At 42.7% G+C, this 14837-nt stretch overlaps 2 protein-coding genes across 2 annotated transcripts in view; one reads left to right on the top strand and one right to left on the bottom strand.

Annotated features, from left to right (window-relative positions):
* The window catches only part of Ttc37 (tetratricopeptide repeat domain 37), a 79843-nt gene extending 79099 nt beyond the window's left edge, over positions 1-744 (bottom strand). The window contains exon 1 of the mRNA XM_023707671.1: positions 688-744. The gene's annotated coding sequence lies outside the window, so the exon portion shown is untranslated. The remainder of the gene's footprint in view (positions 1-687) is intronic.
* Positions 745-935: 191 nt separating this feature from the next.
* The window catches only part of Arsk (arylsulfatase family member K), a 45848-nt gene continuing 31946 nt past the window's right edge, over positions 936-14837 (top strand). Inside the window, exons 1-3 of the mRNA XM_023708636.1 lie at positions 936-1171; positions 9165-9294; positions 12518-12677. Of these exons, the coding sequence (XP_023564404.1) occupies positions 1046-1171; positions 9165-9294; positions 12518-12677 (416 nt within the window). The 5' untranslated portion in view covers positions 936-1045. The remainder of the gene's footprint in view (positions 1172-9164; positions 9295-12517; positions 12678-14837) is intronic.

Here is a 14837-nt window from a genome sequence, read left to right as displayed (position 1 = left end):
ATATATATATATATATATTTCAAATCACAATCTCTCAGATATCAGTATCAGGTTGATTCTTTAAAATGAATAGTACACCTCATCCTTTCTCGGTCCATATTAAAAACGACTAATGTGAGGTTGAAATGACACCCCTGAAAGGGAAGAAGCTGGCTTTCAGTCAGAAATCGGCTTCGTCCAGAATTCTCCCAAAGGGCTCAGCAGCCGAAGGGCCCCCGATTGTCCTACAACCTAACCGCAGCGTTCGAAACCTCCGTCAGTTCGCTGACCGCGGCACGGGAACCTTTCCTCCTCTGAGATCACCCTGTTCCAGGGCGTTTTTGCGACGCAAGGACCTGGTTACGCGTCCCCCAGCCTGGAGCCTGAGCCGTCCCGCTAGGCCGAGCTCAGCACCCGCGGGAGCACGGTGCGTCCTCGCCGCCCAAGCGCCGAGAGGCAACCCCGGGCAGGCTGCGGTGCTCGGGGAGCACCCTCGCGGCCCTACAGGCACATCCCACCCAACTGCTGTGACAGCCGCGCCGCCACCTCATCACTGCCCAGTTCGCCGCTCTCGCCTGACGCTCAGCCACGCGTGCTCCAACGCAAAACAAACAGCCCCGATCCACCTCGATCCGCTCGCTCTCAAAGTATCATTTCAACTGCCTTGACGCTACAACTTGTGCAAAACCCACAGCCGCCCAAACCCACCTGGGACGAATCCTGGTGGACTGCGATCTCCAAGGCTGAAGCTAAAGCGCCTGCGCGTTTCCCACGGCCCCGCCCACGTGACTGGAAGGGGCCGGACTTAGTGTACAGTACTCGGTATTCGATTGAAAAGACTCGTCGTGGTTAAGGCTGGGTGCGGATACGTCCTCAGGGCTCATGCTCGCGCTTAGCCTACTGGGAGTTGTAGTTCCGGTGTTGAGGCTCGGCGGTACGGTGCATTCGTTGGAAAACAAACTTCCAGCTGTGGGAGAAGTCACTTGATGGCTCCACCCTGCTCACAGCTGGAGAGCATTAAAGAGGAGGCGGGCCCAGGGGCCAGCTCTCCGAGCTGCTACCCGCGATGCTGCTGCTGTGGATGTGGACGATCGCGGCCTCGGCGGTGGCTGCGCCGGCCCCTAGGACAGAGGGGCAGAGGCTGCGCGCGGCCCAGGCGCCCAACGTGGTGCTGGTCGCGAGCGACGCCTTCGTAAGTCCTGGGCGCGGGCCGGGCTGGCGACGCGTGGGAGCTGCGGGGACCGCGGCCGCTCGGGGCTTTCCCCGACTGCGGTTAGGGACTAGTAAGAGGCACACAACGCGCACACCTACACCACCTGCGTAGGCAACAGCAGCACGTTAGCCAGTGCAATGCACTCGGGTCGCAGCCCTGCAAATCTTTCACGTTTAAAATGTACTTCTTTACATTTTATTCGTGCATATTAATTTTGAGCATACTGAGTTTGAATGTAGTATTTTCATCCATGCACGTAATTCCACCATATCCGTTCCTCACTGCCTTCCCTTATCACCTTTTCTCCTTCCTTTCTTCTTTGCCAATAGTGGTCCCCTTTCTGCTTTCATATCACTTTTTTTTTTTTTTTAGATAGTGCAGATAAGGAAAACATGACATGTGCCTGTGGCTTGTTCTGTTTAACATTATGATTTTGGCCTAATTCATTTTCCTGCAAATAATAAGTTTATGCTTCACACACAGAGACAGTGGCAGACAGACAGACTACATTTCCATTGTCTCCTCGTCCCTTGGTGGGCACGTAGGCTGCTTCCATGCCTTGGTTATGGTGAATTATACCACACTAAGCCTGGGTGTGCAGATGTCCCCAAAGGGTGCCGACTTTAATTCCTCTGTGTATATGCTAAGGAGTGGTAGGCTGGGTCGTCTGATAGCTCTACTTATACGTTTTTGAGCAAGCTCTACACTGATTTCCATACGGGCTGCGCTGCTTTATGCTTCTCCCAACACTGCAGAAGGATGCTTATCCACAAATCATTTATTAAAAATGCTCTTCTCAACCCACTGAATTATTTTAGCCCTCTCAATAAATTTTTCGTCCACACTCTCTACTTTGATTCAGTTGGTGGAAATAACACTCTGCAAATTCGTGGGAGTATTAACTTTCCCCAAGTCACTCACAAGTTTACCTAAGTTTGCAGGAATTAATATTTGCATGAGAAGTGAAGAGAGTTATCTTTATTTTTTACCCATGTATGGTAATCCTGTTAGTGCTGCCTTAAGTGTGTTACTCACAGAATTCTACCTGCTCCCTCATATTCCAGAGAAAACATATATGTAATCTTAATTTGAATTGAAATTATATTTGATCTCACAATTTACTTTCCTCTTCCTTGTGTTTTCTACATCTGTCAGTGGGAAAGGTCTAAAAGCAATAAAGAAAAAGGAATTGTTTTACTTCAAGTTTAAGAGTATGAGAACATATATGAAAATAAGGTGGTAATTTTATTTTAATATATTATTTTAAACTGAAAGCAGTTTAAAATTTCTTTCTAATTCTTTTTTATTTTAGATGCATTCTACTATACAACCAAAACACTGTCCTTTAAACTAATTTGAAATAGCTCTTTTCTTTATGGCTATGTTCTAATCAATTTGGTATAAAGTTAGAGTCTTGATAATCTGATTTATTATTTCTAGAATTCTAAAGGCTAAGATAGGACAGTTGAGCTATAAATAATTGTGTTAAGAAAATAAGGGGAAAAAGAAAAGAAAAGAAGGGGCCAGGGAGATGACTCAATGGAATAAGTGCTGCACAAGGGTCTGAGTTCAATCCCTGGTTCTGCAATAAAAAAAAGAAAAAGAAAATAACACATTAGTTTTATTTTCAGCATGGCAATGTGAGGAGCTCACAAGATCCAAAAGCATGCAAAACTCTAGTTAAGAAGATCTTTTAAAACTTAAGTAAATAAGACTTTTAATGAGAGTTGATGTTGAAAACTATTAAACAGCATTTAGAGCATTTGAGCTGTCTAGCAGCTGCCCAAAGGCATGTGCACAGTGCATCTGCTAGCCACACCTGGTGCACCACACCTGGCACCCCAGCACTCCAGGAGGGCGCGGCACGAGCGCCACAAGTTTGAGCCCAGCCAAAACGACTCAGCCAGACCCCATCTCAAAGTAAGAAACTATATAGAGCTGGGATGTAGCTCAGTGCAAAGGTCTTGGGTTCAATCTCCAATGACACCAACAAAGGAGATGGAAGGGGAGAGGGAGGAGGAGGATGTAATCCACTAAAACTTGGTATGAACAGCAATGGTCCGTGACAGTGAACCGTTGATTAATGATTAACTCCACACAGCTTTGCTCCAGACAGAGGGAGCTGAGAGACAGGGCTGCCTTTGCTCTCAGTTCTCCATCATTCATTAGTATTTCTCTCCAGAAGGGGCAGCTGCCAGCATTTCTGTCTGCAGATCCAAGCTGGACAGGCTAAGTTTCAAGTAAAAGCAGCTTGTAATAGATGTGGGGAGCTCCCTTTGGCCACTGTTCCACCTTGTAAGACTGTGCAGTGGGAAGGGGCTGAGAATACGAAGGTCCTGGCACCCTCGCTCCAGACTCTCTAGGGCAGAGGAAGGAAATAATAAGGGCTACAGCAGAAACTAAGGAAGTAGAGAAAAATCAATGAAACCGAAAGTTGATTCTTTAAAAAGATATTTTTAAATGACCTTTCACTACAAAACCAAGAAGAAAACAACAATGTGCATTACCCAAATCAGGAAGAAAAGAGGGAACATTACCTTCCAGAAATAAGAGAATTTTAAGGTAAGAATGATAGTGTTTTAGATAGTATATGACAGAGGTATACTAACAGTTAAGTAATGTAGATGAAATGAAAAAAATTCCTAGAAAGACACATACTCCTGAAGCTGACTCAAAAGGAAATAGGTAGTCTGAGTTGGGTTTGGTGTCGCACACCTCTAATCCCAGCACTCTGCAGGCTGAGGTAGGAGAATGGTTGCAACTTCAAGACCAGCCTGGGCTACAGAGTGAGCTCAAGGCCAGCCTGAACTGCATAGGGAGACCCTGTCTCAAGAACACACAAAAAAAGAAAGAAAGAAAAAGAAGTAAGTAGCCTATGGTAATTTAAAGACTACCCCACAAAAGTCAGACCCAGATGGTTCACTGACAAATTTTGTCAAACATTTAAAGAACAATGATTCCTCATAAACTCTTCCAAAATATAGAACAGGAAAACACTTTCAGGCTTGTTCTACTGGAACCGTGTGCCTAACTTCAAAGTGGACAAATACACACACACACACACACACACACACACACATGTATAATCTTTTAGAAATATAAAAGCAACGATCCTTAACAAATAGCCAATAAAATTATCATTATGTAAAAACTATACTGTATGCCTAAGTGTATTTACCCACAAATTAAGTTGATTTCATATCTGCAAGTCAGTTATAGTGATACACCGTGTTAACTGGATAAAAAACAAAACACTTGTGATCAACTCAACTGATGCACTTTCATCCCATAGATACATTCTGCATTTGACAAAATTCAATAGCTCTTCATGATCAAAGCACTCATCCAAGTAGAAATAGAAGGGAACTTTCTCTACCTGGTAAAAAGTATTTACAGGAAAAAGAAAGAAAGAAAGAAAGACAGACAGACAGACAGACAGCTAATCTTTTACTGATGCTAGAAGACTGAAGATGTTCTAAGATCACAAATGAGACAAAGATTGTTCTCACCACTGCTGTTCAGCACTGTGCTGGAGGTTCTACCCAGACAACAGCGTGAAATTGAAGGCTCCCTATAGGAAAGGAGCAGCATTTGCATTTACAGCAATCTGTAAATCAACAAAATTGTAGAATAGAAGATCAATACACAAAGTCAACTAAATTCCTGCATACTTAATTGATGAAAAAACTTAAAATTAAGAAAGCAGATCTAAGGCTGGGGATATGGCCCCTTGGTAGAGTGTTTGCCTAGCATGCACAAAGCTGTGGGTTCAATTCCCAGTACAACAACAACAACAAAAAAAAAAGAACAAAAGAAAGCAGATCTACTCAAAGTGGCATCAAATGGGATAAAGTAATCAGGCATACATATACCACAGAAGTGCCACTGAAAACTATAAAATGTTGAAAGAAATTTAAAAGCACCTCCAAAAAAACGGTAAGCCATCTATTTTCGTGGATTAAAAGATTTAAAAAAAAAAGATTTAATATTACAAATGTAGCAATACCAACCAAATTGATCACTGCAGTCCCTGACAAACTCTGAATTTTTTTTTGCAGAAATAGAAAGACCCATTCTAAAACCCATATGGAAATTCCAAAGACTCAAGATAGCAAAAATAAATAAAATTCTTGAGAAAAAAAACATTAGAAGTCTAAGTATTTTTATATTAATTTTATTGAGAAGTAGCAATGAGATAGTTTCAAAACAGGTTAGTAGGACAGCTACGATAATTAATACATTGCATATTTTGTCTTTGTAGTACTATTGAAGTCTAAGTATTGCCTAATTTCAAGGCTTGTGACATAAATAATCAAGATAGCCAGTTACTAGAATAAAAATACATTGATACATAGGTCATTGAAATATATTTTAAGGTACAAAAATCAAGATAGTGTATTGCTGACAAAAAGATGGGTTAGATTTACAGATGAGTGAAATAGATGTGAAAGTAAATTCCCATAATAAATCGATTTGTAAAAGGGTGTTATGACCATTTAATAGGAAAAGAATAATCTTTCTTCTTTAACTAGGGTCTTGCTATGCAGTTCGGGCTTGTGTTGATCTCACCGTGGAGCCCAGGCTGGACTCAAATTCAAGGTGTTCCTCCTGGTTCAGCCTTCTGAGTTCATGCATACAGCTGTGTGCCACTATGCTTAGCAAGAATAATTGTTTTAAAAATGGTTATATGAAAATTAAGTAACCACATGAAAAGTACTGAAGTTAGACCCTGCCTTCCACCACAGAAAAAAAATTAGTTTAAATCAATTAATCAAATGTTAAAAGCTACAATTATAAAATGCTTACACGAAGCCACTGTGCAAACCTCCATAATCTTGGGTTAACATCTTTAAAAATGGACAAGAGATCTGATTAGACATTTGTCTCAATAAGCACGCGGAAAGATGCTCAGTGACTTTACTCATCAGGGAAATGTAAGTCAAACCACAATGTGATACCAGTTCATACGCACAAGGATGGTTAGGATAAAAGGATAGTAACTAGGTTATGATAAAAAAAAAAAAAATGACAAGATAGTATTATGGCTTGTGTCTAGTTGTCCCCCCAAAGCCTAATGCAGTGATGGGGCAGATTTCTAGAGCTTGTGATTAACTCATGATCTACTGGGATTATGGTGTGAGTACTATGATCTACTGAGATTATGGTGTGAGTACTAGTCCCAGCCTGAGGCAGCTAGCGTGAATGCATCTGAAGGGAGACAGAGTTGCTCTCTGTAGCCATTGTTGCTGCTGCTTCTCCCTTGGCTCTTGCTGTTTGCTGCCCCCTTGAAAGGTTGCTCTCTGCCATGTGCCGCTTTGTCTTGGAGCCAGCTGAGTATGGACTGAAACCTCCACAGACTGTGAGCTAAATAAACTTTTCTTCCTGTGTTTTGAGTGTCGGGTATTTATCCCAGCAACGAGAGAAGAGTAACTGAGACAGATAGTAAGTAAGGTATGATAAAAAAAAAAAGATGGAAAGATAGTAACTAGGTTATGGTAGAAGTCAGTAACTAGAGTGGTGGCGAATATAGAGGAATTGTACACTCTTGTACCCTGCCGGTAGGAATGTAAAATGGTGCAGCCACCCTGGAAAAGACCTTGGCAGGTCCCCTAGACTCTCGGTGGCCATGGAGTTACCCCTTGGTCCAGTTGTACTCATACGTAGCCAAGGAGAAGATAGACTCCACGCAAACACTTGTGCATGAATGTTCCTAGCAGTGTTGTGTTAATAAGTGAAAAGTGGAAATAGCCAATTCACCTGATATAGGTCTGGGGAGATAGCTCAGTAGAATAAGCGCTTGCCTGGCAAGCGCAAGGCCCTGAGTTCAATCCCCAGTAATGCGAAAAAAAATTTTAAAAGTCACCTGATAAATGGATGAAATTTGGTATACTTAGCAATAAAAAAGAAATGCATTCTGCTGGTCTATAGAAAGGAACTGTTAATCCTCAATGTAATTTGTTTTGTCTTCTTTTTCCAATTCTTTTTCCTTTTTGTCTCATTTTCTTATACATTTTTTTCCTTTTTTTCTTCCTTCTTCCAATTTTGCATGCACATATCTGATAACATGAACAACTAACTCATTTGGGGAGAACAGTATGCAATACAACAAACACTGTGAAGTTGATATTTTGTTTAGGGAAATTCTGTATCATTCGTAATTTTTCTGTTTTAATACTACTTTGTACTCTCTTTTAAAAATAAAATTTAAAACACAAGTGCAGAGCTGCAGGTGTGGCTCTGTGTTATGGCACTTGCCTAAGGTGTATGAAATCCTGGATTCAACACTCAGCACAAGAAAGAGGGAGGGACAGAAAAATTGAAAGGGGCAGAAAAGGGAGGGAAAGTTGACCCTGGGGTGTGGCTGAAACTTAGAAAACTTTGTGCTAAGTAAAAGAAGCTAGGCATAAATGACCACATTTTTGTAAGATTTCATTTATATGCAATGTTCAGAGAAAGCAAATATATACAGACAGAAGGATCAGTGGTTTTACTGAATTTGGGGGAACAGAGGATTATGGCTAAGGAATGCAGCATTTCCTTTGGAGATGGTGATAAGATTCTACAGTTGTGGTGATGTGTGCCCAACTTTTTGAATACACTAAAAACCACTAAATCATACACCTCGAATGAGGAGGTTTTATGTGAATTATACCATGATAAACCCGGTTTAAAAAAAAAGAAAAGAAAAGAAACACAGGCCAGTGAATAGCTCAGCGAATTAGGCACCTGCTAGGGCAAACACAGGGACCAGGATTTAATCTCTGCCATGCTGTCCTACCACCACCACCACCCCTACCCCCAGTTGGGCTGAGCCAGCCCACCGAGACAGGGCATGGTGGCATACACCTGTAATCCCTGCACTGGGGAGGCTGAAAACAGTAGTATCACTATGAATCGAAGCTGCATAGTGAGTCCCTGTACCAAATACATTAAAAAATAAATAATTTTTAAAAAACTTATTTTAAAAAGAAATACTAAGGAGTCTTACGGTACAGAGGCATTCTCTGAACCCCCACTCTGCAACTGCCTACCCCCCCATACTGCACCCACACACTGGCTTTGGTGTTGGGGTTTTAGGGTAGAGATAGGGACAGGGGTGTACAAGCAGGATCTCTAGAGAGTGTACTGTCTGACTCAGAACTAGGAAGGACACTGCTAGCAGTCCTGCCATAGCAGATATGACAGTGACTGTTGCATGCTTTCACGAAGATGATGCATTGAAATCAAAACAGCTGTGTACCTCCCTGGCTGAGAATCCTGAGCAGCAACGAAGTCATGGCTCAGTTAGTTCAGCATGGCTCAGGAAGGAGCAAGTAACAGTTACCAGGCAGGAGAGATAGCTCGGGGTCTGAGCACCTGCCTGGCAAGGACAAAGATCCCTGGTACCACATGCCTCGCCTGCCCCAGAATCCTGGGCGTGCCCTGCAGGCCATTGAAATACCTGTAAGTCCGGCAGTGGGGAGGCTGAGACAGGAGGATCACTACGAGTCCGAGCTGCAGAGTGAGACCCTGTACCAAATACATAAAAGATTTAAAAAAAAAAATCATTGCATATCAGATTTTTTGAAGCACTTACTGTAACTGTTCATGGTTTATTTACCATATACTTTTCCCTCCCTGACCGTACTGCAGGCTTCTTGGGAGCAGGACTTTATTTCATTCACCATTGTACCTCAGATCTTGCATAATGCCTAACACACAGTGCATACTCATTAACGATGTGTAGAGTGGGTCCTTCATTCCCCAAAAGGACTTTGCAGAAGCCCTTTAATTTATTTACTGTGTTGAACTGAATGCAAGTGTCACACTGCTGAAGTCTGTGTCTAAGCACTAGGTCTGGCTAACAGCCTATACTTCTGTCATGAAGCCATATTGGAGTCTGCTGCTAGTGTGAATTTTAAGGTTAAAACTAAAGAAATTAATTTTCTTGTCTTGTGGGGCAGTCAGTATTAATGAAATTTCTTTATTCCAGGATGGAAGGCTAACATTTCATCCAGGAAGTCAAGTGGTGAAACTTCCTTTTATCAACTTCATGAGAACACACGGCACTTCCTTTCTGAATGCCTACACAAACTCTCCGATCTGCTGCCCGTCACGCGCAGGTATAAACGTGCTTAGGGATCACACTGGAAATGCATTCACAGTTTAGAAAATTACACCCAAAAGCAAGCTAGAAAAGATTTATTTAAAACCTGAATTCATAATATAAAACATGTGGTGTCAAGTGCATATTAGATATTGAGGTAATGGGATTTCCAGGGTTTTTTTTTATTTTTTGTATTTTATGGAAAAGGTCTACAGGGTGTTCACACTACTAGATCAGACTCATAGTGATCCACCTGTTTACAGCTTCCCAAATGCTGGGATTACAGGTGTGCCACCACGCCCAGTCTCAATTGCCATCTCAGTACACTCCAGGTGTGGGGCCTGCAAAGCAGGCCCAGAGATTGAACCCAGGCCGCTACACCCCGGCCCCTGAGCCTGCTTGCAGGTGTTTTAATCCACTGAGCTGTTTGGCCAGTTCTAAGATTGCTAGTTTTTGAGGAGAAGGAATTTTTATTACTGTCTAGTTCATATGTTACTGTTTCACTTCCTTATAATTGGTGAGTAAGAATCTTTTGACTATTGAAACACATGAGGAAATAATTACATTTCCTAGACCAGCTCTATTCCCAAGGAAACGTTTAGCACAAGTATAAGGAAGGCTTCTGTGGACCTTAAAATTCAGGACTGAATTTTTAGGGCTGGCCAAATAGCTCAGCAGATTAAAGAGCCTGCAAGCAAGTGCAAGGGCCAGGGGTTCAATCCCCAGGACTGCTGTGCTGGCCCCGCCCCCTGGGCACACCGAGACAGTGATTGAGACTGGGTGCGGTGGCGCACCTGTAATCCCAGCTCTTGGGAGGCAGTAAATAGGCAGATCACCATGAGTCTGATTTAGTAGTGAGACCCTGAACACCCTGTAGATGCTTCCTTAAAATATAGAAAAAAAAGAGTGAATTTTTACATATTATTTCAGCTTATATACTTTATCTTCAAGCTCAGCTCATTTTTAGCATGAATCTAATTGCTCCCTGATTTAATGAAGACATCATTCTAATGGCAAAGTGAAAGTAAGCCATGAATGATAAAGGGAGAAACTGGCGGGCTTATAGATCCCGTCTGCTGTCTGACAGGTGCTTTCCCCTTTCTGTGTGCCCTTCTCACCTCCACTAAAGCCTGTAAACAACACTAAACAATTTGGTTTGTCTGTAACCTACTGAGTTGATGTTCTGGGGTTTGAGTTGTAAGTTTTTCACTTATATCTTCTGTAGGCCATGGAGTCACTCATCGGTAAAGGAAATCTAAACTATGTTATATTTTTTTAATCTTTATTTTTAAATATATTTGGTACAGGGTACCACTACGCAGCCCAGACTTATAATGATCCCCCTGTCTCAGCCTCCCCAGCACTAGGATTACAGGCCGCCACCACCATGCCTGGTTTCAATGGCCTGCACCTCGTGCAGTACTGAGGATCATACTTGGGTGCTAGTGCGGTTAGACCGCAGAGCTATCTCCCAGCCCTAAACTACATTAAAACATAAACTCTATCAGTATTTCACTGAAGTAGAACCAAGTACTTTTAAAAACGTATTACACTTTTATCCAGTGCTGAGTGGAATGAGTACTGGGTTAGGGGGGTGAAGGTCCGAGGTCTACTCCTCAGTGGACTGTGTCAAATAAGCACTCAGTGGACTTGTCTACAGAACACCATGCCCCTCCCAGCACACACAGCATCAGTCGAAATAATAAATAAAAGCATGGTCAGTGAGCTCTAAATATCTCAGAAATGTTAGGTTAGGGGCCAGGGAGATGGGTCAGTAGAATAGCACTTCCCTGGCAAGTGCAAGGGCCTGAGTTCAATCCCTGGTTCTGCCAGAAAAAAAAAAAAAAAAAAGGTTAGGTCATGCATGTCCTGGAAGAGGTATATTTTGAAGAGTTTGAACAAAAAGATGGAATAACAGTAATAGACATGAACATACCTCACATTCTAAGTGGCAGTATTCTAAGCCATTGCATGTATTCATTTATATACTCCCCATAACAGTTCCATATGATAGATCCTATAGTTAACCCCATTTTGTGGATGAAAACTAAAGTACACAAAAGGTAACTTAACAAAGGCCACTCAGAACTGCTGTTACTGGGATTCTCACCCAGGTAATTCCTTATCCCACCACTCAGCATTTTGTTAGATGAAAAGAGAAAGCTTATTGTAATTTACTATATATGTACATGGAAATGGGAAAAAGGAGAGCATTATTTTGAAATAAAAATCAGAAAGGAAAGACATACTGCACTTACAATTTTCATGAGGGGTTGGGGAGATAGCTTGGCAGTCTAAGCGCCTGCCTGGAACATGCAAGGACTGGGTTTGATCCCTGGTACCGCATGCCATGCCAGCCCTGCACCAAGCTGGCCACCAAAGCCAGATGTGGCGGCACATGCGTGTAATCCCAGAGCTGTGTAGGCTGAGACAGGAGAGTCACTACTTGTCTAAGCTGTGTAGCAATGTTTAAAAAAAATTTTTTTTAAGTTTTTCATGAAAAAAGAAGAGTAAAAAGGCAAGGAATAGGAGGATATGCCTGAGAATGCTGGGGAAAGGAGGTCTATGCTTTAATTGAATGATTTATGAGTTAGAACATTAACCAATAAGTACTTAGAGATTGGTTTTGTGAAGAAAAAAAGACTTTGAAGCCACTCAGGCTTATATCTAATTCCAGCTTTGTTTACCTTAAGTAACTTACCCAATCATCCTTGGTCAGCTAACTCTGTAAAAGTGACTCGCTGCAGAGGTTTCCCTCTTCTGGAGTGAGGTAGCAGTTAGAAATGTCTGCTAAATCAGCACTGTGCTCTTCAGCTCATCTGTCGTGGGGCAAAACTATCTGATACCCACAACTCAGAGAGGGAAAGCTGTATTTGAGCTCAGCTTCCAAGATCTCAGTCTGTGGTCAGCTGACGTTGGGGCAGAAGGCTCATGGGCAATGGCTGCTGGAGCAGGGTGCCCACTTCCTCATGGTCTGGGAGGAGCCCCAGGATCGAGACGGATGGGACCCACATATGGCCCCGTGGTCATAACCCCTTTCCACCCAGCTACACTCAGAAGTGTGCTTTCCAAATCTGCTAGGTCTCTCCTAATCCAGTCATGTCAACCATCAAGATTAACTGTCGCAAACATCTAATCAGGTGCTCTAAACTACCAAACTGTTGTCTCAGAGTGGTTGCGTTAATAGTTAAAACAAATGATTAAGCTTTACTTTAACCTCAATTTCTTTTTCTTCTCAGCAATGTGGAGTGGCCTCTTCACTCACCTAACACAATCTTGGAATAATTTTAAGGGTTTAGACCCAAATTATACAACATGGATGGACGTCATGGAAAAGCATGGTTACCGAACACAGAAATTTGGAAAACTGGATTATACCTCAGGACACCACTCCGTTAGGTAAAGAAAAAAACAAAACCCACCCCAACAGGCAGGCCACCCACTGTTGTAACACATACCTGTGCTGGGTTTTTTGGGGTTTTTTGTTTTTTTTGGTTTTTTTTGACAATTTCCCACGAAGGTAAGAGTAAATCTCTTAATCCCTCAGTTGTGCTGATTGGCTAAACCTTTAGCTTTCTCTAATCTTCTTAAAATATTAAAATTGCTAATAGGCTGGTAAATTTGTTCTTAAATATTAAAGGTTTATAAATAGTATTTGTAAAATTGTTTAGCCTGTGATTTATTTTGATTGAGTGTCCATTATTTATAACTACTTTATTACTCATTTTACAATCTGTTTTTACAGTCATAGTCTTTTCTTCTACTTGCCTTTGTAATTTTTCTCCAACTTGAGTCTGTTGGGTCCTTTTTTCTTCGATTTTAGGAAACCTTAAAAATCAGGCAGCCAGCTTGGCTGCAGTGCAGCTCGGAGGTAACGTGTGTGCTTTGAATGTTGGGTTCACTCCCAGTACAAATTAGTCAGACAGTCAGTCGATAATCACTTAACCTTTCATCATGGTTTAAATAGAGGACTAAAATCTGATTGCCTAACTTGGACACATTTAAGTTAACTGAACTTTCGTTTCTTTGTGTGAAGCTTAAATAATTTGTGCAGAAAAGAGCTAACGTAGCAGACCTGAGATTGTTACCCTCAGAAATGCCTGCTTTCCCAGGGGGACGTGGCTGGCACCTGGGAACCCAGCTTCAGGAGTGTGCCCACTGTCCCTCGCTGAGGGGTGTGTGCCTGGAGCGCTGCAGTGTGGTGATGCTGAATGCCTCCGTGCTAGGACTTTGAAGGAGAGCGTGCAGGGGGGCCTGGGCGCTCAGCCCAGGAAACATGTGAGCACCGAGTCTCATGGGCACACGCCGCACTTGGCTGTGTTGCCGCGATTCCACACTAGAAGCTTCAAGTGTGGCCTTCACAGCTTACTTGGAAGCTTGCGATTGATTTGCACTGGGCTTCACCTTAAGCTCTGTTACTGGTTAGGTAGAGACTATCCCTGCCCCCAAGCCTTATGTGGTAAGAAGCTGGACTTTTGGAAGGTGACCAGATCACGGAAAAGCTGCCTTTGTCACTGAAGAACCCGTGGCTGACTTGCCTTTGGGCAGTGGGGCTGGTGGGAGGATGGTGCACTGGGGACAGGACCTGGAAGGGCATCTCCCCCCTCCTCCGCATCTGTCTCCCTGTGTGCCCTGCTTGCTGCTCACCTTGGTGTGGGCAGCCTTCCTCACCTGCACCCTTTTTGGTGCCATGTTTGCCTGGGAGGGAGCCAAGCACAAAGTAAAACCATGAACCCAAAAATCTTTGCCTCCCTGAAATTGTGAATGTCAGGTATTAGGTTCCAGTGACTGAGATGAGCGTCTTTCCTTTTTGCTGGTTTTGCTCTGCTTTCTTTTATGTCATAAATTACAGTTATGAGTGCAGCCATGTTTGAGGCCTGCATTTATCATAGCAAACCTGGGCATAGTGGAGTCCCCCAACCCTTGTGACAAATAGAATTAAGACATTGGGGCAGAACCTCTTGCCTTGAAGTGCTAATGAGGGTGACTGGCAGCAATAGCATTGATGAGGATACTCATGACAGTAATAAGAAAAAAATAAATGTAATAAAAATAATGATGAGTAGAGTGAGTTGAATATCATTCCCCAAAACTCCAAGACCATCTGGAGCATATGAATATTACTATATTTATTTGGATATGTAACTAGTTTGGGGATGTAACTAGCTTGAGGATGTAACTAGTTTGGGGATGTAACTAGTTAAGGATTTCGAGATGGTGCACCCTGAGCCAGGGGTGCATCATAAATCCAAAGACTGCTGGCCTTAATAGAGGAGAAAGGACAGACATAAATGGACAGGAGAGTGTGAAGACAGGGCAGAGCCTAGAGTGGCAAAGGTACAAGCCAAAGCCTGAAAAGTTCTAGGAGTCCCATGAAGAGGGAAGAGGCAAGGAAGAACTCACGTAGAGACTTCAGAAGCTGTGGGTCTGCTAACACCTCAATTTCAGACCTCTGCCCTCCAGAACTATGAGGGAACATATTTCTAATGCTCAAAACCACCTAGTTGGTGATCATTTGTTCTGGAAGCCTCAGGAAACTAATGCAGTGATTTTTGGGGA

The sequence above is a fragment of the Octodon degus genome, unplaced genomic scaffold (genome assembly GCF_000260255.1).
Source record: "Octodon degus isolate 3935 unplaced genomic scaffold, OctDeg1.0 scaffold00009, whole genome shotgun sequence".
In the NCBI taxonomy this organism is placed as follows: domain Eukaryota; kingdom Metazoa; phylum Chordata; class Mammalia; order Rodentia; family Octodontidae; genus Octodon; species Octodon degus.
This window is presented reverse-complemented; position numbering and strand designations above follow the sequence as displayed.